The sequence below is a fragment of the Amblyomma americanum genome, chromosome 4 (genome assembly GCF_052857255.1).
Source record: "Amblyomma americanum isolate KBUSLIRL-KWMA chromosome 4, ASM5285725v1, whole genome shotgun sequence".
Lineage (NCBI taxonomy): Eukaryota > Metazoa > Arthropoda > Arachnida > Ixodida > Ixodidae > Amblyomma > Amblyomma americanum.
The window spans coordinates 116,082,465-116,110,109 of NC_135500.1; the positions used below are offsets into that span (position 1 = coordinate 116,082,465).

General features: G+C 48.7%; 1 protein-coding gene across 1 annotated transcript in view; it reads left to right on the forward strand.

Annotated features, from left to right (window-relative positions):
* Positions 1-24,254, forward strand: part of LOC144128265 (histone-lysine N-methyltransferase PRDM9-like) — a 68,113-nt gene extending 43,859 nt beyond the window's left edge. Inside the window, exons 5-8 of the mRNA XM_077661538.1 lie at positions 10,199-10,387; positions 10,799-11,051; positions 20,518-20,683; positions 22,885-24,254. Of these exons, the coding sequence (XP_077517664.1) occupies positions 10,199-10,387; positions 10,799-11,051; positions 20,518-20,683; positions 22,885-23,395 (1,119 nt within the window). The 3' untranslated portion in view covers positions 23,396-24,254. The remainder of the gene's footprint in view (positions 1-10,198; positions 10,388-10,798; positions 11,052-20,517; positions 20,684-22,884) is intronic.
* Positions 24,255-27,645: the final 3,391 nt, after the last annotated feature.

Genomic DNA, 27,645 nt, shown 5'->3' on the forward strand with positions numbered 1-27,645 from the left:
CTAGTAAACGAACCCAAAAAGGGGTCTGCCTTCAAAATTAGGCACACCAAAGCCCTCGTCGACTGCAAGGTTGGCGTGGTGTATAACATCCCTCTCGCCTGTGGCAAACGCTACATTGGACAAACCGGGCGCTGTATCAACGAACGCTTGCTAGAGCATCGCAGGACAGTAACTTCGATTAGTGGCGGAGGTCATTTAGCTGACCACATTCGCCGTTGTTCGTATAAGCCAGCATGCAAGGCGTTTTTGGAAGAAACAAGTGTGTTAAGAAAGTTCAGGACTCAGAAAAGCCGGGAAATTTTTGAAGCCCTCTGTATTGCCAATGATAAAGATCACTGCGTCAGTACTCCCTCTATTGTGCTTAGAAGAAAGGAACTAGATTATCTGAAGGCTAACGGTGTTGATCGTGTCAGCTAGGCACAGAAATTGTGGGCGATTTGCATGAAGGCACGTGTGCGATATGGAACCTGTGGCTCTGGTTGATTGCCTTTTGGTTTTCCCGATTTTGTGCTTTTGATTTCAGTTACCTGGTGGTCACATGTGTACATATAGGACTGGTTTCTGTGAATAAACTTCAGTTGATGTCCGGCGATTGTGTGTCTGTTCTTCCTTCGTCCGTGTTTTTCGTGCGCCAGAACGATGTATCATAATGCGACTGTGAACCAACTAGCCCAGCTGTCTACGCTTACGCTTAGTAGCTGGCCTGTCGCGCCCAGCCACACTGGCCGCTAGCTCAAACTTTTCCCGTAGCTGTTGCAAGTATTTAGCCGCCATGACAGGTGTCCGTCACGGCGCTCCTGGGAATACGCTTTTGTTCACGAGGCACGGGTGCCTCCCCGACGATAGCCCACGTTTTTAGGGTGGGGGGGGAAGGGTCGGTGCGTCAAGCGACCCTTTGCTTTCCCCGTATGCACTCGGGGGCTCTCGCTTGTACTGGGGGGGGGGGGGGGGCGCTTCCGCGTGTGCCGGCGTCCTGGTACGCAGCTGGAAAAGACGGGCGGCCATACAAAGCCCTTTTATTTAAGGTCATGAATAAACTGCCCTCAGCATCAGTGTACGAGGAAATACGCCACTGGCGATTTGGGCTGCTTGAAGCGGCTGGCAAATCCAAAACATCATGCGCGCTTCCGCTGCACGTCTGCAAGGCGTGGTTGTGTTCCCGCACCCCTATCATCGGCACTGGTTATATTTCTTCATACGTTCTTTCCCTCTGTCGGCACATGGAATGAGCTTTCTCTAGAACCATCAGGTTACATCTAGAAATTTATTCGTTCACATCATCATCCGAGTCAAAAGTTTCTCCTACACCCTTCTACGTGGTTTAAATACCCTTCAGACACAATGCGCACCAATAGGATCAGGTTCAGCCCTTGGGCTGAGACGCCAGTCCACGCTGCCTCGCAGCTCCTCAGAATGACGCTCACACTGCGCGCTTTTTCTCGCTGCGGTTGTCTTGGAATGTAGAGACAGGAGGCGCTGAGGGAGGACCCGAACGAGCAGAAAGAGAAGGGGATAGTCACGTGACACCAGAGAAGACTGCAAAGGGCGCCCCTTTCTGGCGTCGTCGTCTTGATCGTCTGCTATCTCTCCTCCCGTCGCCTTTTTGTCTCGAGGATGACTGGTTCGAACGATGAGCTGTTTGCTACGGTAATCGTGCTTATACTTGTTTGTTCGCTGCTTCTGCACCGTCTCAAGTCGCATGTTCATGCTGGCAAAGCAGCCGTCGAGTGCCCGGCCGGCCGGCCGGACGTGCACAGCCTCCGCCTCCGCCGACGGGGTCACTGAACTGGGACCGACGTCGCGGTTCACGGTCGGCGCCCATTGGCTGTTTTCGTCAGCGGCACGGACGGCACAGCAGGCTGTCCGCGGGAGAAAAACCGGCTTGTGCGGAAAGCGGCACGCGGAAAACGTCCTGCGTTGCGCGTTTTCCCGCTAATGTGAGCGCGCCTTAACAAAAAGGAGTTCGTCTTGCCGTCGCTGCTGTCATCACCACCGTGGCCCAGCTGCAGTCTTCACCAAAGTCAGACGCGAACCTTCGCGTATCGCACCCACGCATTGACGTTATTGCTGGAGCATTCACCAATTTCTGCCACATGCCGCCACCGCGTGCAGATGGCTTGTTACTGACACCGAACCCTTCCCTTGCTTCCCTCCCTTGAGCCATTGCTTGAGCACGTCTCGCCGCCACGTGGGCCACGTTCTCTGCTGACCGGCCTTACCCGAGAGGGAACATTCATTACTGAAATTCTTCCCTCTGTGCCAAGGCTGGCTCGAGGAAGCAGCTCATTTCCGGCCCATAGGCGACCTTGCGGCAGGCGTCGAGCGCAACAGCACTTGTCGAGTGCAATGGGCTTCTGAAATTTTTACCCTTGTGTTTTCAATTTTGTATGTCAGCGGAATAGCTTCTGTTTGCACGCTGCGATTTCAGCAATTCTAGCTGCACTGATATCTGGGAAGCATGAGGAATCCTTTCAACCGAATAATGCGATTGCCTCTAAGAATTTCTGGCTAGAGCGTTTTCCTAATAACGTCGTGCCGTTTCAAACGGGCTTGTACCGCAAAATGCCTAAAATGTTAGATGCGTACGCATTCTTCCACGAATGATGTTTCCTCGACCAACGGCGCGGCGGACTGCGGGGAGAATAATTAGGTCCAGTGTTAGCACCCTCTATGCCAACGCCGATGCACAGATGACCTCCGTATGCGCCGCCCTCAAACGAGAACACCACACTGGTCTCTAAAGCCCCCTTCAGAGTGGGATTATGTGCAGCGCAGGCAACCTACTGCACGGCAGGCATCTCCACACATCGGTCCCGCATGCCTGCTCTAGCTAGACGAATCTCTCCGAAACGGGTTACCACTGCCCTTTGGATCCTTTTTTCTGCAGGGCAAATCTGTACTGGGGCGTTAAGGTGTGAATTTAGGCCTGTTGGGTAACCACGAAAACAGCTTAGCGCACGAAACGGAACGAGAGAGGGGGCCTTTTCGAGCCATTCTTCTTTTCGTGATGAATTGACCATTTTCGGAAAAGTTTCTGCGCATGCGTGGTGAGGGCGCAGCCAGCGCTCTCTACAGGCGATTCGGTTGTGGTTGGAAAACACGAGCTGGCCGTGCATTCCTCCGCTGTATTGCGGCGACTGATGTGAGCTGTAAGTGCCACGTCATTGCCATGTAACTGCAAGATGTTTTTATCTAAACTAAGCACGCGTTTTACAATAGCGAGACTCGTACATAATGAGGGCAGCGACGAGATTCAAGGCGCTAAAGACGAACCCATTTATGAGGCCAATAATGCGCACTTCCATCACGTTTCGAAACGGGTGTTTCTGATATATTCCGCGCGTACTGCCAAGTGCACACTGCTGTCGCTCTAGAAGCGTTCTGCCATCGAAGCACGAAAATCAAATGATATGTACTAGTATGAACATTCACCATAAATGCTGCAATGTCAAGCGGGGCTATCTGAACAGCGGGAGCACGGCAGAGAGCAACTTCGCGTATATTCGCGCATTATATAACGCTCCTGCGGCCCGCCCGTTAGCACGCAAGGCAGCGCTCTGCGGTATCAGCCCTGATTAAGATACTACAACGGGTGGTTTACTGGTCAGCTAAGTGTGCCCTGAGACGAAACGCGCTGTGTGAAGTAAGCAGAAACTGCTGCCCTATCAAGGAAGCGCAAACTTATATACATTTGTTCGCATTAGCAAATTCAAAGTGCATCCATTATACTGTTACACTCGCCCGCGCATAGGCGCACATTTTCACGAGGGCGTTAGGCGTTCCGTTGACGTAGCAGAGTGCAGGTATTGCCACACATCGTCGTCTTCCAGGCTAATACGCGAAAATCTTCGCTCCACCCCGTTTCTAAAAACGAAAATGAGTGTTCTCCTCTATCATCCTTTTTCGCCTGCAAACCCACGTTTCCGGAAAATAAAGAACACTAAAACCACAAAACAAGCGCGCGTGAACGCTGCCTTGCACATGGTCGGTAGAGAACCCGTTTCCAACCGAAAGTGCCAGCGGAGCTTCCCTTTTTGCACGACAGGTGGCGGTCGCTACTCCGAGAATATAAAGCCCTCAATGGAGTCCATTGAGGGGCTTTACGCAAATGGTCATTTCACCGATCTTTTCAGAAACTTTCTCCATTCCCAGGAAGCGAAAAGTATTCATAGGCGCGAGTTGCCTCCAAAGTGTTCATACAGACTTAGGCATGTCATTCTGAAATCAAGCGAAATATTGGCACTCAGACACTATCGAAGACCATTGTGAACACACTCATTATTGTTAGCTATGCGCTGTCATAGGCGTGCGCAGCGGAGTAGGGGGGGGCGTTGTCGGGCTCCTCCTCGCCCTTAATAATCTAATGGGGTGCGAAGTCTGCCCCATGCCTTTATTCTGTTAAACCTTTTCCTTCGTTGCTTATAGTCCATGGAGTGTTCTGGGCATGCAGGTTACTTGACGGTACTGGCGGCCGAGGTGCCATGAAATTGCGTTCCAAGAAGTGTTTACTGGCCAGTTCAATTTGAGGCGATCTTTTCAGTTTCTCTTTTGCAGTTAACGAGTCATATTTTTTTTGCATAGATATTACGAGAATTACTTCCCAAGCACGTTGTTAAATTGATGCCTCAGCGGCGCAGGGACTGTTTTCCTCTGCATATGCTACACCTGAAAGTATTAACTACTGCTCAATAATATTTTGTAAAGCTTGCAATTGCATCATTCCCCATCTTAGCGCTCATTTTTTATCCTAAGGCCCCAGGTGAGAGGAGGATCTGAAGTAGGGGCCGCTGCGCTGAAGTTTTTCTTCCATTAATGAAGAACACTGCGCACGCCTATGGACACCGTTGGAAAACGTGTCTATAAGCATCCTCGCTGACGCTAAACACGCAGTCATCCTCTTAGCAGCAAGCGCGGGAGCCCACGCGCGTAAGATTGGTCCGTGACATGAATATGAGTGATAAATTACCACTTTCTTCGAGCATAGAAACTGTAAAAATTGGCTAAAGAACCCGACAGAGCCCCGGGCTGCTCGCCAACACATCTGTGCGAACCAGGCTATGCAAGGGGAGCCACGAGCGTAGTCGGCCGCGGCAGTAAATCTCTCATTTCTTCCGTTTTCCGAAATTAAGGAGACAGTGAGCCCGGCATACATGCGACGTTTTTTTCGACGATGTTGGCGTTGCAAAAAACGTCGTGGCGGCGCGACGCCCGGGTGATACATGGAGCGATTAAGCGGCAGCCAGCCGCCGCGTATCTCTCAGCGCGAAAGCAATGTGAACAACAAGTGGCAAATACCATTGAGCGAGGAGCTCTTTGAGAGAAGCGACGCTGTCTCCTTTGTTAGAATAACGAAATTGTTCGTATAGACACCACTGCAGTGATTGCAGCACGCATGCATCGGAAAGGCAGGCATTTGGATCCAAGATTCGTTCGTGTTCTCCAAAAAAAGTGACATTTCATGTCTGGTGAAGCGTTTATTTTCCCGATAATAACATTTCCGTGCAATAAACATCGCATTGCTCGTCGGCCATGTTGGCGGCGGCGGCGGCGGAGGCAGCCAAACCGGAAGAGCGGGCTTTCTGCGCTGCTATAGGTGGTGTCTAAAATACACGTCAGGGCTCAACCTTTTCACGGGAATTTAGACTTTCGGATCTTTCCTGCGGTTTCGTCTGCATAGGCATTGCTTGCAGACGTGCGGTTTCGGCATTTCTTTCCTTAATACTAACGCTCACATCGCTGAAAAAAGGGTGTTATGCGCTGCCTCAAACTGCAGCAACTTCAAAGCAACGGAATGCAACATGTTCCGAGTGCCGTCAAGTATTGAACGGCGAAAACCGTACGCCGTTGTGATTCGTTGACAGACTGCCTGCTACGAGCTCCACAGACAGCTCTTGGCTTTGCTTCGAGCGTTTTGTTGGCGGTAAACGTTTTAGAGCGTTGCGGAAGTTTGGGGATTTGGTTAAGTAGGTTGTTTTCTCTCCTTGAGGAGCACCAATTTCTCGCTCAGACAACTTCGGACACAGCCGTCCTCGCATGACAGCGGTAGCACTGCGCGGTCGTAGGTGAGAAGATATGTGCTGTTCGGCCTCCGTCACTATAGCTCGACAAGATGTTAAAGGGCAGAACGATTTAATGCTCAGGATTTTGTACTGCATGCGAGTTGCTCGAATCCAGAGCTAACACTTTAGGCCTATGCGATCGCAACAGTCAGCTGCCGAAACGGCGACGCCGGCCAAGGCGGGGTCCCGTTGTCTGACATTGCTGGTCGCAATATATGTTTGCGAGCACTTTTAGGATTTGTGAATTGTTTTATGTCAACATATTTCCCAACTTCATGCCCAAAGTGAAACACATGTTTTCACCAGCAGAGCAGTCGATCGACATGAGCACACAGCAGGTGTGGAGAGGCGAGTTCTTAAGTTAAAGCAGTGCCTCCTCTATACTTATTAAAGTTACCCGTTTGTGTGGGCCCGCATGTTGTAGTTATGTTTCTCCGTTTACTGTGTGCGGAGAGGGAGGGTGACCGACAAGCTGGTCACATTAAAAAGGGATAAGAATTATTCACCACAATTCTTTTCATACTCTGAGGCAGTATGTTATGAGAAGCTTTACTTCAGGATAACCCGGCCAACTTAAAACATATATAGCACTCAACATAGTCTAGCTGTTTTTCACCTTCCTGTACAGCACGTGGGAGAATTGACATATGAGACAAATGTTTTAATTCTGAGCTGTCGCAGTGCAACAAAGCATCATTTGAAAACTATCCAGGTGCTGAACATACATGTGAAGTAGATAAATGTCTGTGTCTCTAGCTTACATCTGATGCACTGCATGGTTGCATGTAGGAATATTGCACTGAATGGTTGACTTTTGATAGAGACGCTGGTGATTTCAAGAAGTCCGAAATGCTGCAAGGATGACAGAGGCCAATCTGGTGGTCGTTGTGTCAATTACCCGTAAGGATAAAGAGTAATAAACATGCTATAAAATTGATAGTTTTCAAAGGCCCAGGAACAGATTGTGTTCACACACATCCCAAATTTTTTTGGTATCACCAGTGTCTTAGGGATGGTTTACCAAAGTCAGTTAACATTCAAGCTATGCCGCAGTGTTCACACCAAAACTAAAACTGGATGGGAATGCCTTTCGGTCAACATCGCACAAGACTTCGTTAGAGGAACTTGTAGAAAATGCTTAAAACAACTCGGATCAAGCCTGTGTGTGTGCTCGAAAAGCCGAAGCAAGATTTTTTACGCTCTACCATGCTATTTATTATAATTTACTATTTTATACTCGGATCTCCTGCATTAAAATTATTACATGCTGTGCTGTATAATAATAATAATAATAATAATAATAATAATAATAATAATTGGTTTTTGGTGGAATGGAAATGGCGCAGTATCTGTCTCATATACCGTTGGACACCTGAACCGCGCCGTAAGGGAAAGGATAAATGAGGGAGTGAAAGAAGAGAGGAACAAATAGGTCCGTAGTGCAGGGCTCCGGAATAATTTCGACCACCTGGGGATCTTTAACGTGCATTGACATCGCACAGCACACGGGCGCCTTATCGTTTTTCCTCCATAAAAACGCAGCCGCCGCGGTCGGGTTCGAACCCGGGAACTCCGGATAAGTAGTCGAGCGCCCTAACCACTGAGCCACCGCGGCGGGGCTGCTGTATAATTTGTGCCTGAAAGAGTTTTTGCAAGACAAAGGTTATATCGGATGTTATTACCCACATGACAAGAAGAGTTTTCAGTTAACAGCTGATGAACTTTCTCATTTTGCAGTTAAACAGTAAAGCTGCCTATGTGGAGTTAGTTCTGCTTTTGGCTGCGGTCTGCTTTCTGTTTTGTCTCTATGCATGACTTTGTTTACATTGTGGTGCCTGTAGCAAAGTTGTGCAGCAGGCTTTGATGCTTTGTTTTGACTTGAAGCTTTCATTAAGAAAAACACAAGGCAAGCTAATCTTCTGCCCAGCTGCTTGTGTTATTACTTATCTACCTTACCTTGAACACTTAGCATACAATGCACAAGCTTTTTATTTCCACACTTCTGTACATATGCATCAACAGCTGAGGTGCCAGCCATTGGGACATCTGTCCGTACATTGCCTGGTGTTTCTTCTTCGACTAGGCTCCGAGTACTAAGTACACGACTGCAAAATGCCTACAGGCTCACCTCTGCCTTGATGGGAAGCCATAAAGCCATTCAAGAGAGGCCATAAAACAATGCATTTATTTTATTACTTTTTTTTCATATACACAAAGCAGCAACTAGCATTGGGAAGTCAAGTGCAGGAATTCTTAACATTCAGAGTAGCAAGTTATATGTAAATGGCATGCAATGTCCTGCACCACCATGTGCAGGCTGTGAAATGCATTGCGTCGTTAATTTTGTGTGTGAGTGAGGTTCTTGTGCACGTACCAAAGCCTCAGTAAATGGGTGCACCTCTCTCAGTGCTGGAATAGCTGTTATGTAACATGGCTATTTATGCCCTTGACGCACATTTTTAAAGGTTTTTAGCCACAAAGTCTAGATGCGCATGCTCGGTGCAATTCGTACTGGCAGAAAGAATACACTAGGGCTGAAATCGCAGTTGCATTTTTGCATTACAGACGAAATGAAATTCGATTCTTTAAGATAGTTGTTATGCACAGGAGCTAGTGCAGTAATTATTCCATAAGCCATCGCAAATATTCGACAAAAGCAGTTGAGCTGGCAAGAACATAACATACAGTAAAACAGATTGTGCACCTTTTCCGAGGCTGTGAAACATTGTTAAGTACAGATTTTTGGGCGGAGCTCAACTTGCCGCATGCGCCAATTATAGCGAAACTAAAACGCGGTCAAGCTTGCTTGCATGCAGCGACAGCTCCGGTGCTACCGCGCAGCAAGAAATCCTTGCAGCTCCGATGCAGTGCACATGAAAGCTTCGTAGACTAGAAACTAATAAAATATTGCAAATTGTATGGTGTCACGTCTATAAGTGATACATGGACAATGAGGGACGCCGTAGTGAAGGGCTTCGGATTAGTTTAGACGGGTTCTATCGCACAGCACACGGTCGTGTCTTTCGTGCTCGGCCGCCATCGAAACGCGGCCGCCGCGTCCCGGAATGAATGCGTGGGTCCTCTGAATCAGTAGCCGAGTGCCCTAACCACTAGGCCACCGCGGCTGGTGTAAAAAAAGTACCTGAAGTCCTCCGAGGATTTGTATGATGCAAGCTCTTCGCCGTCGCAGCCACTCAGTTGCTGGTAGTCCATATATTCAGCGCCTGCTAGCGCGAAACCTCTCGGAAATATGTTCCCTAACATATATTAGAGATCAATGCAGCAGCCGAGTAACAACAGGAGAATTTTTAACGAGTGAATGAAGCGTCCTAAACTTCTGCGCGAACAGACGACGCACGCCGAAACGTTCGCACTTGCAACGCTTTTTCGCCATTAATTCAAATACGTAACGTCGAGCGCGGACATAATAATGCACGTAGAGCATCCTGGTCTTTTATACGGCTTCATTCGCGCGTATTAACGCATGAAGAGCCGAATTCAAGCTTGTCAATATCGCGTTTCAAGCAAAGTGCTGTACACACGCATCTCGCCGAAAGGACCGGAACTCGGAGTACCCAGCATGCCTTGCGGCTCGGTCAGGTTGGACACCAACTATTGGCTTGCTTCGGCTGCCGCTTCCGGTCTCGCCGGACGCCGCGCGTCAATATCGGGCCAGTTCGGTGGCGGCGGGCGTTTTTCTCGACGCCGGGCGTCAAACGCGCGCCTTTGGGCGAAAAACACCTACTAAACGCTCCATGTATCCATGTGAACGTGTGGACGTGAGCTTCCGTAAATGGTTGTGAGCGTAAATGGTTGTGAGTGTGGTTGAGCCACATGTCATAGTGACGAGGTATGCCCTAGAACGTTATTCAGCGGAAAGCCATTACTGAGCGAACTACTGCTCCTTTCGTTTTATCATGATTACCCGCAAAACATATCACATATCAGGATGACCCCTTTACAGCAAAGATTCCTCGGACTGCGGCGTTCATTCAAATGCAAATAAACAGATTTTTCATGTATGAAACTGCAGCTCCACTGAAGTTGAGTGCTTTTGTGAGTGTGGTTTGCTAGTGAGTGCTGTGGAAAACAGAAGCTGGAGCACTGCAGGCATTCACGAGAGGGCGTTCCGCTCGCAGGTGGAAGCCGGGGACCCACTGCGTGCCAACAAGAGCCTCCCAAAAGGTCTGTCCATTCGCCGCTACGCCCTCAAGCGCACCGAGATCGGGGTGTTCACGCTAAAACCCCTGCCCAGGAGGGTCTTCTTCGGCCCCTATGAGGGTTTAAGGGTGAAAGACAACGGCGAGAGCAACGCCTACACCTGGAAGGTGCGTCTAATACGAGGCCTGTTTAGAACCACCATGGCCCCGCTTAGAGCACAGGCGTCTTCTTTCTTCTACTATAGTAGCTCTAAATGTGAAATATTTTCTAGTCTGTGGATTTGTTGCCATCTGATGAGTCTCACAGAAATGCCTGAAAGTATTCCACTTCCACGAACAGCAGATAATATCACGCGCTCTGCCAATCAACTACTCATGATGAAGCTTTCTCAGGACGAGTTTACGCTTGAATTTTAATATAAAGCCCCAGGTCTTCCATTCTTGCCTCCAGTGGGATAGCAGTGTCCAGCGCAGAAGGATAGGCAGAATTTCCACCGTGACCAAACAGAATCCCATGCTGCCTTGTAATCTTGACCTGATGGCCTGACACACAGCCAAGTTTCTTCGTGGTGTTCCCAGGTTCGCAAGAACGGCAAGGAGTTCCTGGTGGACGGTCGTCCACTCGACAGTTCCAACTGGATGCGATATGTGAACTATGCGGCCAACCCGCGGGAACATAACTTGGTGGCCTACACGCGCCAAGGTAACATCTACTACAGGACGTGCAAGGCTGTCGGCACGGGCGAGGAGCTCCTCGTGTCGTGCGGCCCATCGTGCGCCCGGGAGCGAGGGCTGCTCACCAAGCCACGAGCTTCGCGGCCACCACGGGACGGTGAGGGGTTCGTCACTTTTCGCGGAAGTGATTCACTTCAGGCGGGCAGAGTGATGTCACCTCGGTCTCGCAATATTAAATCAATGCTTTGCCAATGGAATAAGATGCCTGCGGCTACAGATTGCCCTAGTGACGTGCTTAAACGCGTGACCACCTTAAGTTATGACCTCGAGCGTACCAGAAGCTTAACAGAACGCTAACATTATCTTAATTCATAAGAAAGCAGACGCCAAGGACTTGAAAAATTACAGACCGATCAGCTTCCGGTCCATTGCCTAGAAAATAATTACTAATGTAATCGCTAATAGAGTCAGGGCAACCTTAGACTTCAATTAACCAAACGATCAGGAAGGCTTTCGTAGAAGGCATTACACAATAGGTCATATTCACACTTTCAATCAGGTGATACAAAAATGCGCAGATTATAACCGAGCCCTATATATAGCCTTCATTGATTACGAGAAAGCATTTGACTCAATGGAAACCTCAGCATTCATGCAGGCATTGCGTAAACAGAGTGTAGAGGTAGTAGTATTAGTAGTTTATTTAAACATAAATAAAAGAATGGAAGGAAAAGAATGTCGCCGGCCGCGGCATTTGCCGTGTAATATATTAAGCACCAGAGCTGCAGCCGGCGAAGGTGAAAGGGAAAGTGAGAGGATAGCGTGAAGTATGGAGGGGAGCAATAGCAAGAAAGGACACGGGAGAGCTTTGTACACTATTTACAAAATACATAAAGCAATCAACTTCGCGCCGCTCGTGCGCTGTGAGTGTAGAAGAGCCTTATACGAAAATAGTGGAAGATATCTACAGCGACTGCACAGCTGCCATAGTCCTCCATAAAGTCTGCCATAAAATTATAATTAGGGAGGGCGCCAGGTAGGGAGACACGATCTCGACAAAGATATTCAGCGCCTGTTTACAGGAGGTCTTCCAATGCTTAAATTGCAACAGTTTGGGATAAGGGTTAATGAAAAACGCCAAAACAATTTGCGATTCGGTGGTGACTTTACCTTGTTGAATCAGTCAGGAGATGAGCTGCGAATCATGATGAATGGGTTAGTCAGGAGAGCAGAACGGTGGGTCTAAAAATTTACGTGCAGAAACTAAAGGAATGTTCAACAGCCTAGCAACATAATAGCAGTTCACAAGCGGAAGCGAGGGGCTGGAAGCGGTAAAGGAATACGTCTACTTAGGGTAGGTAGTGACAGCTTCTCCGGATTATGAGAAGGAAACAACTAGAAGAATCAGAAAGGGGTGGAGCGCATGTGGCAGGTTCTCTCAGATAATGAATGGCAGTTTACCAATGTATCCAAGAGAAATGTATACAACCGCTGTATCCTACCGGTACTCACCTATGGGGCAGAAACGTGAAGGCTAACGAAAAGAATGCAGCTTAAGTTAAGTGCAAAACGACGTGGAGGCGTATTTTTTAAAATTAAAAATGAATTCTGAAGGTTACAATACGCAGAATGCTATTAGACCCAGAGCTCAAGGCTAGTTTCGGGTCCATCACAATACTGCCCATTTTAAACGCGGCACGCGAAAACGACACATTGGTTTCATAAAATAAGTCAGATTCTAAACAGGCATAAACAAACGTACGCATACACAATTCACACATCCTAAGCAAAACAACAAAAAAAAAACACGTCATAACTTCACATATTCATCAGGAATGTTTTGAATGCTTCCACAAAGTTTGTTTTCAGTTTAATAAGGACTCAGTCTTAGCACTGCCATTGCGGGGAAAAAAAACTTTCCTTCCTTCCGTGTGTAGCCTTGTTTGGCAGGTGTCGAAGTGAAAAGAGGAAAATGCACCCCTCCTCTCAAGGAAAGATGAGGGAAAGGGAGAGATAGTGGGTTAATTATGGAAGACGAAGAGAGGTTGTAAGGCGCTGGATGGCGAGAGGGAAAGTGGAAAGGGGAATGATGTGTCGCAGTGGGCCTCTTCAATTTTCCGCCTCTGCCGCCCCGCGGGATGCCTGCTGGTCTCGAGAGCGCGCATCCAGCGTTGGCTGCGTATGGCCCGGGGAAAGACGGGTGCGCCACGTGCTTTCGTCGAGCGACGCGTGCGGTGACTGCGGTGCAGTGGAGACATAAGACAGTTTTAGCTGTGCGTACGCAAGGAGTTTGCGGGGACGGTAGTGCGCATGCGCAAGCCTTGCGTCTTGCGTGCGTACGCTAGCCAGCGGAGTTTGCGTTGCGGCACTTGCGTGGCTTGCGTAGTCTAAAGTTGACAAGATGGCGGCGCCCTGCTCGCCCGCTTCGGAATAAATAAATGTCGCCGCTGGATTCTTCGACGCATTAGCTCGCTCAAATGGTAGCGGTTCGCTTTTATTTCACCTACTCTTGCCCACACGTAGCGGTATAAGCGATAACTAGCCCCTGTTTTTCAGATAAATTGGCGATTTTCAAGCTCCTAGGGCTAAATGAATGCAGTGTGTTTTCCTCGTAGCAACGACACCTGGCGAAGCAGTTTTCCAGCTTTTAGCCAGTTCTTACATTTTCTTCGGTTTGCATAGTTTTTCTTCTTGGAACAAAAAAAAAGGCTCCCAATGCACTCACACTAGTTATCAGTAATCACGGATGAAATTTTCTTCAACCGAGCGTTGATGTGTTTTGACCTCTTGCTACTAGATGGCGCTACGTGCGCCTGAGGGACGCCACTAGTCGGCCAGCTAAAACTGTGGTTCGGAGCGGACAGCGTAACGCACGCAGCGCCGTTGCGCTTTGTGTACGCACAGCTAAAACTGTCTATTAGAGTTATAGCATAGCGCAACCCGCAATCCGCTACTGTGAACCGCTTGCGAGAGGCGACACTGCGCGTGCGCACAACGCCTTGAGGGCGCCAGATGGCGCCACGTGGCCGTCAGCTGCGTGCGCGCCAGCCGCATAAGGACCAATCAGCGTGTACCCAGCTGCGCTCCGCGATAACGGGTCACGATAGCGGATCGCGCTATGCATAATTGTCTATTGGAGCACATGCCCTTCGCTGCACCGCTTCTCCAATGCCGGGTCGCGAGATACTCGCGGCATACTTATCCCGGACAGTTTCGAGGCGGTCCTGCGGCCACACAGCAGTGCGCGCACCTGTGACAGAACAATGGTGAGGCTCTGTGTGTTCACCGAGCCGGCGGGCTTTACTTCCGCTTGCTCTTCGCCAGGTAGTGCACGCGTGACATGAACGCCCCGTGGGTGCTACCCCGGACTGTACGCGCGGCCGGGCGCCCCACCCCGGCCGCTCGTGCAGTGTGCCGTCCGCGCGATTTGAGACGGGGCGCTACGGCGCACGTCAATGTATGTAGTTTACTTTTTCTGCAAATAATTGCGAACAGTGGCCGCTTGCGCGCAATTATTTGGGAACAGAACCTGTATATTGACGCGTGAGCGGCGCGAACTTGATTACTTTTTGTATTTTGTATATAGTGTACAAAGCACTCCCATGTTCTTTCTTGCTATCACTCCACCCTATGCTTCTCCTCGCTTTCCTCTTCCTTTCCCTTTCACCTCCGCCGGCTGCAGCTCGGGTGCTCAAGATATTAGATAGCAAATGCCGCGGCCGGCAATATTCTCTTCCTTCAGTTTTTTCTTTCTTGGGCTGTTCCCCTCACTTCTGGTGGCTGCCCCGAACGCGTTAGTTATTCTCTGGCTGGGCGGTTTTCGACTGCCAGCGGGCAGCCAGACTCACCAGGACGATTTCGTGCAGCCCGCACTCGGGCAACTAGCAGACGACGGGGAGGAGGTACGGTAGCGGGAAGCGCGCGCGGCCATTTTTATGTGGAATAGAAGGACCGCGGTTCTTCTTGCGATGATTTGCGCGATGCAGGCGATTTTTTGAACAGATCATGGTGTATATCGTCTGTGTCGCCTGCAATGGCAGCTTTGCTGCAACGTTCATTTATTTTTTTTGCGTAGGTGTGTGTTATTGCAGTCGATGGATGGTCTTCCCACCTCCCAATCACGAATCGCCGCTTGGTATTACGATCACAAAATTATTCCCAAAATATTTCGAGTGTTAACTTTGTGCGACCGGCTGATATTGCGATGGTGTTCGAGGCAGATTCCAGCTCCCAGTGCGCGCACAAATACGAATGTGCTGAACGTTTTGGCGAGTTAAGTGTAACGCGATACGGAAGCGTATGGAAGCGTCTTAACTGCGTTCTGCGCAAGGGAAAGGCGGATGTGCTTTGAGAAATGCATTATTGATTGAAAGATGTTCTTTTAAATAGACCTCACAAGAACATTGCTCCCGGCATGTGTGAGAGCATATATGTGGTTACACAGGTGCACTTGTGGCAGCCGAAACGAGAGCTGATTCCGTCGTCTCTGACTGCCGTACAGCTTGATGCTCGGGCCTTCTGCCGCAGATGCTTAAAGTATCTGTGAAGTACCCCGCGTGTGCATCATCCTCGCGTTTGGCTCATTAAAAAGATGAAGAGAAGAATTTCCCAGTGCGGATCATCATGCAACCACACGCGATGCGTGAGGCGCCGACACGTAAGGCCGGATTGTAGCGCCTCTCATTCGAGTGCCAGTCCTCTGCGGTAAAGCTGCAGCGTTACAGATAGGGTACACAGCTAAATTTGTACAGTACACTTGCTTGTTCTAGGTGAACGCTCAATAAGCTGATATTCGCGTATGTCAATGACTACGCGCGCATTCCTAACAGGCAGAAAAATCCGCTGGCCGACAGACATAGAGTTGAACGAAACGTATCTCGAATCCAGATTCTTTTCTGATTACAGCCCACAGGAATCAGTTCGCGAATGTAGAAATCAGAGCTACATCCGGAGAGTCAATCGTCTTGCAGGGTCGATCGTTTGCGGTCATACCAGTCATTCTTACTGCGCATTAAACAAACACGCGATAATCCGAGAGCGCGGTGGGCCGTTTGATGAGCAACGCAAGGGCAGCTTTTCCCCCCGATGTGATGTCGACTGAAAGGTGTTGCATTGCGATTGCTGATCGAATGAATTTGAGGATTTCTCGAAGCTTTCACAGCGCACCGAAAGCACACGACCGCGTCGTCACCGCCGATGAATACGAGTGTGAGTGCGATGATATGTTTGTTCTGCAGTCTGCGGCAGTCCTCAATAACTTTGTCATTGTTTTCCCCCAAGCAGCCTATTTCTACCGTATGCGTTCGTAGCTACAAGACGCAGCAGAAAGCAAAGCTACAGAGCATAATAATAATAATTCGTTGTCGGGGAAAGGAAATGGCGCAGTATCTGTCTCATATATCGTTCGACACCTGAACCGCGCCGTAAAGGAAGGAGTGAAAAAAGAAAGGATGAAAAAGGTGCCGTAGTGGAGGGCTCCGGAATAATTTCAACCACCTGGGGATCTTTAACGTGCACTGACATCGCAAAGCACACGGGCGCCTTAGCGTTTTGCCTCCATAAAAACGCAGCCACCGCGGTCGGGTTCGAACCCGGGAACTCCGGATCAGTAGCCGAGCGCACCAGCCACTGAACCATCGCGGCGGGTTCGGAGACCACCTGCACTCCGTGATTTGTTGTCGGCTTGCCGCCGTGATTGCCGGCGGTCTGGTTTCGGTGGCCGCCAACCCATGTGACCATCATGCATTTTCCTGTCAGGGGCGAACTTTGAGCCTTAAGTCTGGGATACATTAGAAATTTTTTTTCGACGACGCTCGCGTGGCAGAAAACGTCGTGGAGGCGCGACGCCCGGCCGGAGATACATGGAGCGAATAAGTGGCAGCCCGCCGCCGCGTATCTCTCAGAGCGAAAGCACTGTTATCAACAAGTGGCAAATACCATTAAGCGAGGAGCTCTTTGAGACCTGCGACGCTGAATACTCTGTTAGAATAACGAAATTGTTCATTTGGACACCACTGTACTGATTGCAGCACGAGTGCATAGGTATCCAAAAGGTTCGGCGTGCTCGAATGCATGCGGTCGCGTACCTTTCGATGCCCGCTCAGCCGTGCCGACCATCGGCTGCGGTTTTCTTCGGCACCTTTGCTTCTGGGAGGAAAAGCAGTCATTTCGATCCAAGAATCGGTCGAGTTCTTCAAAAAAGGTGACATTTCATTTCTGGTGAAGCGTTTATTTTCACGAAAATAACATTTCCGTGCAATAAACATCGCATTGCTCGTCGTCTATGGCGGCCATGTTAGCGCCGGCGCCGGAGGCAGCCAAACCGGAAGAGCGGGCTTTCTGCGCTGCTATTGGCTTGCTTCGGCTGCCGCTTCCGGTCTCGCCGATTTGGCGGGCCCAGATCGGCGGCGCCGGGTGTTTTTCTCTACGCCGAGTGTCACACGCGCGTCGTCGGGCGAAAAACGCCGACAAAAACGCACTATGTATCCCGGGCTAGCATGGCACCCCTTGAGCTGCGTGGCCGCCGTTGAGCTCGGCGGCGGCGCCGTGGCTGGTCACGTGGTGCGGTGCAGCGCAGGCAGCGCTTCGCGCCGACGAAACCTAGTGTGTGGAGAGGGGTAAAGTGTGAACCCACGTCCAGGGCCGAAGATGAAGAAGGAACACCCAGCGAAACGGAGTGGCGAAATACTGATTTTGCAATTCGACTGAGCGAGTTCCACTCGGCCACTTGTACCTATCGCGTCGCTCCAGGTTTAACCGGAGCTAAACTGTGGCCATTTATTTTTTGATTGAATATTTGAACCCCGCCACCAGCTCGCAATGGCTCAACCCATCAGCGGCAGCTGCTCCTCCGTCCGTGAGGAACAGTACTGCTAACATAACACCGAGAATAACACGACATCACGCAGTAAAAAGAAAGCACACACACGAGAGCTAACTTGCAACGGTTTATAGTGAACAGCGAGTGATACACACGACGTGGCCATACATTGCGAAGGGCCCGGAGAAGAACTGCTTAGTGATTTCTTAGACATTCTACGTCTTTGAGAGCTCTAGCCCGACAGATTGTTTAGCGATGCACGTGTCACTTAAGCTATCTATGACTCCTGCCTCAATGATTTTGTGCGGAAGTTCGCAACCATTCCTCGTGACGACAGTGCATTCTTCATAGTTCTTATGCAGTTTTGCTCTTGGATTTGCATTTCCTTCAAGTCGCATCAGTGAAACCACATTTCTTTTTTTTGACATTGCAACGATGTTCACAAGGCGGTCTTTCAGGCGCCTTCCACTCTGACCTATATATTTATTTCCGAAAGTGAATGGTAGGCTATGCACAATCCATTCCGTATACCAAGAGAACTTGGTTTCATGCTTCTTCGTACAACCAGTCTTTTTAAAAACCATGAAACCAAGTGCGTTGAAGCCGCCGCGGTGGTTGAGTGGTTACGGCTCTCGGCTGCTGACCCGAAGGACGCAGGTTCGATCCCGGCCGCGGCGGTCGAATTTCGATGGAGGCGAAATTCTAGAGGCCCGTGTACTGTGCGATGTCAGCGCACGTTAAAGAACCCCAGGTGGTCGAAATTCCCGGAGCCCTTCACTATACAGCGTCTCTCATAGCCTGAGTCGCTCTGGGACGTTAAACCGCCATAAACCAAACCAAATTCGTTGAGTCTACGAAATCCATTATGCAAACCTATGTAGTGATTTTTTGGACCCTGTTCAGGCACTAGTACATAATCTCGACGGAAACACAACCTCATATCATAGCATCCCGTAGGCGGAGACCTCCTCAGCCAATCAGGAGAGCTCGTTAAATGTGTTCCTCTGCGCTATACACGTATGCGTTCGTCTGCTCGCGCCTTACAGAGTTATGGTTAGAAAAGAATATTATTCACGCTGTCTACGTACCATAAGCGTGTGTTCGTTTATGTACGCTAAACGCACGCATTTTGCGGCACGTTACGCGATTTGTCACATTAACACATTTAGTTGAGCATATGCGTACGGAGAAGTAACGATAAGCTCAGCTTAGTGGCGCCATCATGTTGTGTGAAATGGAAGAATTTTGCCAACAAATTGACGCTCCTTTTTGAGACTAGAAGCGGCATAATCATCAGTCTAAGTGAAGAAATTAAAGCAATTTTATTGCTCATACGTTTTGCTATAGCCGAGATGAGACGAAGCGAAAGCCCGGTGCCCCATTTATGGCCAGTGAACGCACTGAAAACGGCAGTAACGACGAATTCAGTTCTAGGCGATGGTCCGAGGGGTCCTGCTTCAATTGGCGCCGCCATTTTGGAAAATATGTTTTAGAGCGCGCAAGAGCCGCGTACGATATACTGTGAAAATGGGGTACCCAAAGCAAGCGTAATATAAGGCTTGATATGAAATAGCATTTGGCGCACGCACAGGTCAAATCACGCTATCCCGTATCACTATTTTATTTTAATAGATTAAATTTCTGGGCTAGGTGGTTCATAATGCACACGTTTGTGTGAGTACGGTGTTGTGTGTGTGTGCCTCTTTGTGTTATCCAGCGCCTGTTTCGCTGGTTCCATCATATGTGCCTAATATATACTGGCACTGCATCCGCAGCATCAGGATGTTTCCATTGCGCTCACCGCAGCTGCGTTCGGAAGCATGTCGCGGGGCGGCAGGCCGCGACTTTTCTTGCTCCGAGGCGGTCAAGAGTGTGCCACGTGTTTCCGGAACTGATCGCAACGTCGTCGCTCTGGTCTCGCACTAAGACTTCTCCTAACAGTTGAGTTCATGAAGGAAATAATTTATGTGGTAACGCTCTAAAGAAATATTTCTATATTATGGGCTCACTGGCAGACTTGTACGCGATATGAAAACTCGTTGGATTTCATTACTCACAAGTTGCCCACTTAATAGCCATTTTAAAAACAGCTCATGTAGGCTCCAATGCCGAGTTCGAGAGGTTAATTACAGTGGTCCAGTTAGCCATGTAGTTGTAATTAAAGGTTGCCAACGAAGTTTGAGTATTTCAGTGCAGGCGTGTTTAATTTCTTGTAAGCAAATATATCCTGGTCAGACGTTAAAGATGCGTTTTGAAGTGAATGAATTTGATTTAAAACCGCCCTGCGTTAACTCAGAATAACAAAAGGGGAGAGGATTGAGTGGTGTTAGGAAATGAAGGTGAGATGAACACTTATTCACTGCGCTCTTTGTCGCCCTATCCAAAATCGTTTTAATTATATTGCCGGTGGGGTTGTCGTCTGTAGGAGCAGTAGTATAGGGAGAACTCACCCGAGCCACAGTGACCGCCATGTTGGTGTAAATGGGGCACATCGGAAGGCAGCCCGGTGTGTTTGCCGCTGAAGCTGAACGCTGTACAATAAAATGGCGCCCGCGACGGCACGTGAAGATTTCCCAAGAATGAGCCGTCATAATTAGTTTACAAGAAAGAATCCAGTGAAATAAAGTTTTCATTCGATTCTTTCGTAAAAAAAAAAAGAAAAACAGAGGGTCTGACACACTACTTCACCTGGTTCGTTGCCGTGCGTTTCTGACGATTAGAGAAGGGGCAGTGCTAAAATGAAAAGCGTCCCAGGTATTCGGTGTCCATCAGCAAATCACTGTCTACTATGATCTATTTTCAGAGGGTGAGAACACCAAGTCTGCTCCTGTTCCGGCCTTCCCCTGCGAGACATGCGGCGACCTGTTCTCCGCACAAGAGCTTCTGGAGAAGCATCGGCAGGGCAACCACTTGGAGAAGCCGGAAGGGAGGCACAGCTGTAGATACTGCCCCTATTCCAGCGATCACAAGTAAGCCAAAATATGTCTTGCTGTCCTTGTTTAGACATGGTGCAAAAAAATTAACATAATTTTTTCTATATTGAAATTAGTGCGCAAGCAGGGATTTCTGCTACGCAGAAGACGATCATGAGTGGGCAGAAGAATATCTTCTAGCGGGGTTAAAACCACAGGACTAGTTCTACGTAGAAGACGACGATGAGCGGGCAGTGCCGCGGGACAGAACGCTCGAGATGGGCCGGCTGCGAACAACCATGGAACAGAACACGGACTATTCTGCTCGCCCCGCCGCGGTGGCTCAGTGGTTAGGGCGCTCGACTACTGATCCGGAGTTCCCGGGTTCGAACCCGACCACGGCGGCTGCGCTTTTATAGAGGAAAAACGCTAAGGCGCTCGTGTGCTGTGCGATGTCAGTGCACGTTAAAGATCCCCAGGTGGTCGAAATTATTCCGGAGCCCTCCACTACGGTCCTATTTGTTCCTCTCTTCTTTCACTCCCTCCTTTATCCCTTCCCCTACGGCGCGGTTCAGGTGTCCAACGATATATGAGACAGATACTGCGCCATTTCCTTTCCACCAAAAATCAATTATTTTTATTATTATTATTATTATTCTGCTCAGCGTTGGTACGCCTCGAATTAGTGCCTAGGCACTAATAGCGCGCACTGGACGGGACACAGAAGAGAAGGAAGGCACTTCACGCGGAGAAGGCGACGCGCGTGTTGTGTCTTCCTTCTCTTCTGTGCCCCGTGGCGTTCGAACTGTTCTTTCACGCGTGTTTTCGAACCGTCGACGGTACAGTGCTCTAACTCAGCTGCAGCAGCACGTATAGAATACAGGATATTACCGAGAACGTGCAAATTCACACTTATAACCACTGATACCAGTTTCTTCTGTGACGCATTTGATTAGAGCACTGCTTTAGAACGCGTAACTCCGAATACGACCTCGGCGGCCGCGTTTTTATAGCGGGAAAACGCTAAAGCGCCCGTGTGCTGCGGGATGTCAGTGCACGTTGTCGCGAGATGTCAGAGCCCTCCGCTACTGAAGTAAGGAAGGAAGGCCTCAGATGTTGCTACGGCATCTCTTTCTTTCTTCTTTCACTTCCTCCTTTATCCCATCCCTTACGGCACGGTTCAGGTGTCCAGCGATATATGAGACATATACTGCGCCATTTCCTTTTCTCGAAAACCAATTATTATTATTATATTATTATTGCAAGAACACTTTCTATTCGTTTCTTTTTTTGCATCATTTTCACGACGTAAGCCATTTCTCATTTTCTCTGGAGATTGTGTTTCCAGTTAGGTCGCATTCTGAAATCCGACCAAAACTTTCTCGCTTAAGCAACTGAATACAACCAAATTTGGCTTCTTCTTTATTTGGAAAACCAATGACCGCACCCCAGAAATAATTTACTCGTCCCCGTCGCAATGTGCCTTACCTTTTAGGCAATTTGCATTATGACGGCCTCTGCAGCAAAAATCGCCGTATAAAAAAAAAAACCTTTCACACCAGCCAGGAGGTAAGACCAGGACTTGGTGCGCTGTACCTTTGACGGAGTGGAAACACAGCACACTGACTATATTGCTTCTGCACGGAATTGCATGTCAGCCTTGCTCACCGTCTGCTATTTTTCCGCAATGATTCATTTTCAGTCTGGAATAAACGCAATTGGAGAGGATCAATGCTTTCTTGTTACAAGAAGAAACTGAGCAGAATTGTGCAGTTGCATTCGCGGGAACAAAAGGCTCAATTCTTTATTGGTGTAACGTTAAGAGACCGGAAGTGAGGAGAGTGGGTGAGGGAAGAAATGCGGGTTAATGACATCCTAGTAAACATCAAGAGGAAGAAATGGGCTTGGCAGGGCATGTGATGCGAAGGCAAGATAACCGCTGGTCCTTGAGGGTAACGGAGTGGATTCCAAGAGAAGAGGAGCGTAGCAGGGGGCGGCAGAAGGTTAGGTGGGCGGATTGGGTTAAGAAGTTCTTAGGCATAGGGTGGGTGGAGCAGGCAAAGGACAGGGTTAATTGGAGAGAAAGGGGAGAGGCCTTTGCCCTGCAGTGGATGCAGTCAGCCTGAGGATGATGTTGATGTATAGGCGCAGGTTTTTTTTTTATTATCCATGAGATTCCTGCTTTTCTGATAATCGTCGTCAACTAGGCCTGTGAAAATATGCCCTCTCCCCTCCTCCTTTCATTTGCTTCCATACAGAAGCCACATCACCACACACCAGCGGAGCCACACGGGCGAGCGGCCCTTCGTGTGCAAGGAGTGCGGAAAGGCTGTCGCACGGAGGCATCACCTCACCAGACACCTGCTAACCCACTCGAAGAAGAGACCTCACGAGTGCACCGACTGTGGACAGCGCTTCAGACGCGCCTTTAATATGGCGCGTCACCGCAATGTGCACCACTCCTCCGGCGGCAGGCTTGCGTCACTCGTGTGTCGCTTCTGTGGGAAGGGTTTCTCAGACCTCGGCCTCCTCAAACGGCACATACTTACGCACACGGGAGAGAAACCCCATGCCTGCTCGCATTGTGGGCGGAGGTTCGCGACGCGCAGCAATACCAGAAGGCATGAGAGAGTAGTTCATAGCCGCCAGTACGCGCTGCACTGCCCGCACTGCGGTCAGGGCCATGCGGACATGGATCATCTGAGAATCCACGTGCGCAGACACCACTCTTCCGCTGAGAAAGAGGAACCGCAGTACAGCGAGGACTGAGCGAGCTCTATTATGCGCCCACATGCGAGGGAAGGGGTACGTGCTTCTTTCGTAATGCCGACGTGAAAAACAGATAAAACGCACAGTGAATAGTGAAGCGAAGCCAAGTTAAGCTCGTGCGACAGAAAGGAAAAGACCAAAACGGCCAAGAGGCACCACAAAGCCGAACTTAGTTCAAATACATTGGAAGAGCCTGGTTACTGTCGTTAGCATAAGTAGCAGACCACCCCTCCAAGTTGCGACCTGTGCCACTCTGCATGGGGGCGCCACTTGACAAAGCACTTCTGGCTTCGAGTAGTACACTATAGCGAAGAGCACACTGCGCTGGTCTGTCTCGACAGCAGAAATACTTTGTCAGGCGGCACACCAAGTAGAGTGGCAGGTGTCGGAACTTCAAAGAGGAGGTCTGTTACTTTTATCGCGGATGGCAGCGTTGTGTTGGCGGACATCTTAAAACATGCAAATCATGCTAAATGATGAGTTTCTTATGCGGGCTATGGCAAGGTTATTCGAAGTATTTCAATTTCGAACTTCACTGAAAAGTACAAAAGGCTGTGATTATCTTTCCATAGTTTGAGTGCCCATGCTATCGATTTTGGGATCCGACAGTGACCGCCATTTTGAAATGATGCAGAGACGTCTCAATGACATGCAGGCTGCAGAGTCGTCTGCAGTGCGGGCTGTGGTATCAGCGGACTTGCCTCCTTTCGTCTACGATCGAGGTTGCAGTCGCAGCTGGATGAAGAGATTCGAGCTGATGACCTGAACAGCTGCGGTTTTCGCAGCCTTATGCTTGTTAGAAAAAGCGAAACGATGAGCTAAATTTTATATTATAATAAAATTACACTTGCAAGTGATAGCATTCGCCTGAAATTTCATTCGATGCCGGCCAGACCGACTTCTCCCTCGACATGTATGCCTAGCAAGTCTGCAGTTTCGTGTGTACACTGCAGGCTTTTGAATAGAGTGAATTCGCAAGTTTCATCTGATGCTAATGAGCATCTACCGTAGTTCTGTCAACTGAGACCTAAATAGAGCCTTGCTTACGTTGGAAGAAGCGCGTACAGTAAGCGGGAAGTAATGCAGTTATTCGATGTGATGAAAAAACCTGCAGGCTGCCAGGAGCAGTTGTTTGCGCCAGCTTTGGGCCATAAATTTGAGTGTTTTATTAAATTGATACGGTCACCGAGAAGGCTAGTGAATAGAACTATTCACAGTAAAGTATCTTTTACATCGGAGAAAGAAGATACAGTATGCGAGAAGCACTGGTCCTTAGCGGTGTCAACAAAACCGACCATCAAGCTTCGTTTCCCAGGAAGGCGATCTCATCGTCGGCGCTTCATTCAGCGTTATTGTAGCGTCTAAACAAATAAAAGCGAAATCGGTGCGCAAGAGAATTGTTCAGATAATGAGAGCTTATGCTGCGTAATATGCAGTGAGAACAAGCAGTACATGGCTGCTTGTATATGCATTTGTGTAAACAACAGCATAGCGTTGCGTGGGCGCAGTCGTTGTAGCCGGTGCATTCCTGGCGGAATTTCCCGCTCCCACAGCGAGTGGTCAGCTCTGTACTGCTTTCTTGACGTATTCATTCTGTTAATACACGAGTGAAATTCGCATGAAATTGTATCAAGGCCAGGCCATTTTGAGAGAGGTTACTGATAAATTGCTAGTTCTACCTCGTGAACGAGCTGCCAATAAAGGATTGATAATGTTCTGATAAAGCTTCAAAAGGGACGGGAAATGCGACGGAATGTTGTATTATGCATATGAGAAGGAGCTCTACACAGTGCCGTGTAACAATTGATGAACGAGGATTTTTATACTTCACACATCCTCCCCAGATTAACCTTTGCAGTCAAAGACAGTGTTCGTTGAGCAAAGCTTGTCATGCCGGGAGTTCACAGTTCAAATCACGCTTCGTGCAATTTCGAACTGAGACGGCCCTTAATCGTCGAGCCCCCATTATGATTTTTTAATTCACACTTCATACTAGAAATTTCATCCACATTGGAGACAGTTGCTTTGCGTGTTATTTTATTCAAGGTGTACAAATTTTGTGAAGTGCCGGATTTTACCCTCTGCTACAAAAGTACAGAACAGCCAAGTTAAAAATCTTTCGCACGTACTTCCTCTTTAAACAACACCGAAGCGGCAAACAGCGGCAGGCAGCAAGAAACACAGTATAGCAGTTTCAATCGCATATGAATGACAAACTGTTGGTTCAAAAGCGCCAATTGTGCAATAAATGCTGAACAATTATTTCTACCGAGCTGATCAAACACATCAATGGTCACAAAATGGAGCTGGTAGTTTCACATAACAGCCTACGTGAAGCGAGTGCGTAAAATGCATAATTTCGATGGATACGGGCGCGAGAATGCCCCCGAATGAGGGTGAACGAGGAAAAAAGCGGGCGAGATGCTCCCATATTAATAAGCCCAGCGACACCTGCAACGCGTGAGAATACTTCTTCGCTCTTGTCCCTGGGAGCATCAAAATTTGCACGACCTGGCCGATGACGTACGCAAATGAAGCCACCCATTAGCACGACACGCCGGTCACACACTAGCACAGCAGCCATGCTTTTAAATAGACCAAAGCGTTCTGTTGTGATAACAACAACATAAACATTAATCAGTTGCCATGGCTATCTCACTGAAACAACCAGACATAGAAAAAAATGTGGTAGTCTCGCGTCTCGGCTGCGAGAGCTGGTTGGTTCGAAAGCGAACGCTTGCCGGAAAGAGTGGGTACAAGAATTCCGGACAAAAACGTATTACAAATATATAATACAAGCAAGAGAAAACAAAGGCAAAAGATGAGAGGATGTATTCGTGTATTCTTGTGAACAAGCAGTAAATTTTTATTTGCAAGTGAAAGCTTGTCTGTGTGTGTCCGCCTTCAGTCCTTGTCTACTTCGCGCTGTGCTTGAAAATGGCATACCAACTCGCCCAAGCATCAGACTAAACGTTTGAACCGTATTTGTTCATAAGCTGGCCGGTAAGAAAGAATTCGGCACTAATTAGGACCCTGGGCAGAAATCTAAAGCGATAAAAGAACAAACATATCGGTTCTACTGCGCAGCGATACATTTGATTGAATGATTCGAGAATCATGATGCGCTTTCACTCTGTACAAAGTATAACAATCCCTATCAATATCACGGGCAGCCAAGAACTTCAATAGTAAATGTCTATACTCCGTTTCATACATCAGGTGCAACGCTGTGAAAGGTGCGGAAGTAGTCCGTACGGGAAAATAAAGGAAGGAGTGTTACTCCGCGCTTGTTCTGTGCCTGAGTGGTCTATTGCACGAGAAAGCGACACCGTATTGTCTGCAATAACAGTGCATTTAATCAAGATCATGACAACTATGTCATGTGGTAAACCTACACGCAAAGCATGTACTATGTTTCGTTCATCACAAATAACGCACTACATTTTGGTCGCAGATGCAGGCAGCGCAACAAGAGAGCTAGCTTTGACAGCGTTGCACATGATGTTTGAAACGGAGTATAGATTGGGGATAAGGGCTGGTATAGCAAGGAGGCCAAGCTGCAAGGAGGCTAAGCACAGCCATACAGTTCATGGCGTTCGTAGATATTTCTATTTTTTTAAAGGAAAGCCAGAGTTGACATTGTTTCTAACCTGGTTAAAGACTAAAATAGCAAAGACTAAAATAGGGTTCAATTTGCTGAACCCAAAGTCTAGACACAACCTTCGTCAGTAAAGTTACAAGGCTTTGTCAATTAAATAAAATGCGTTTAACATTGAAATAGTTTGTGCAGCACCCCTTCGAAATAGTCTCCCTTGCAGTCTGTACACAGCTTTCAACGCTTCTTGAGGTCTTGGGAAATTTCGAAAACGCTTCATTTGGCAGGGCTGTCAGCACCTTTGTCGTGGCGTCTTGAATGGCCTCCAAGCTCCCCATCCAGCGACCTTTTAGGGCTCTCTTCACACGAAGAAACAGGAAAAAATTGCATGGGGAGAGGTCAGGCGAGTATGGCGGATGGAGAAGTACAGTAATGCTGTGCTTGGCGAGAAATTTTGTCACGCTGAGAGCAGTTTGCGGCCTTGCGTTATCGTGGAGAAGGCGCCATTGTCCAGATGCCCATAAGTCAGGGCGACGGCGTCGCAGTGCATCACGCATATGTTGGAGCACGCGGATATAAATCTCCTGATTCACCCTCTACCGTCATGGGAGTTGAGTTGAGCTCATGAATGCTACAGGTGGGATTAGCATTGCTT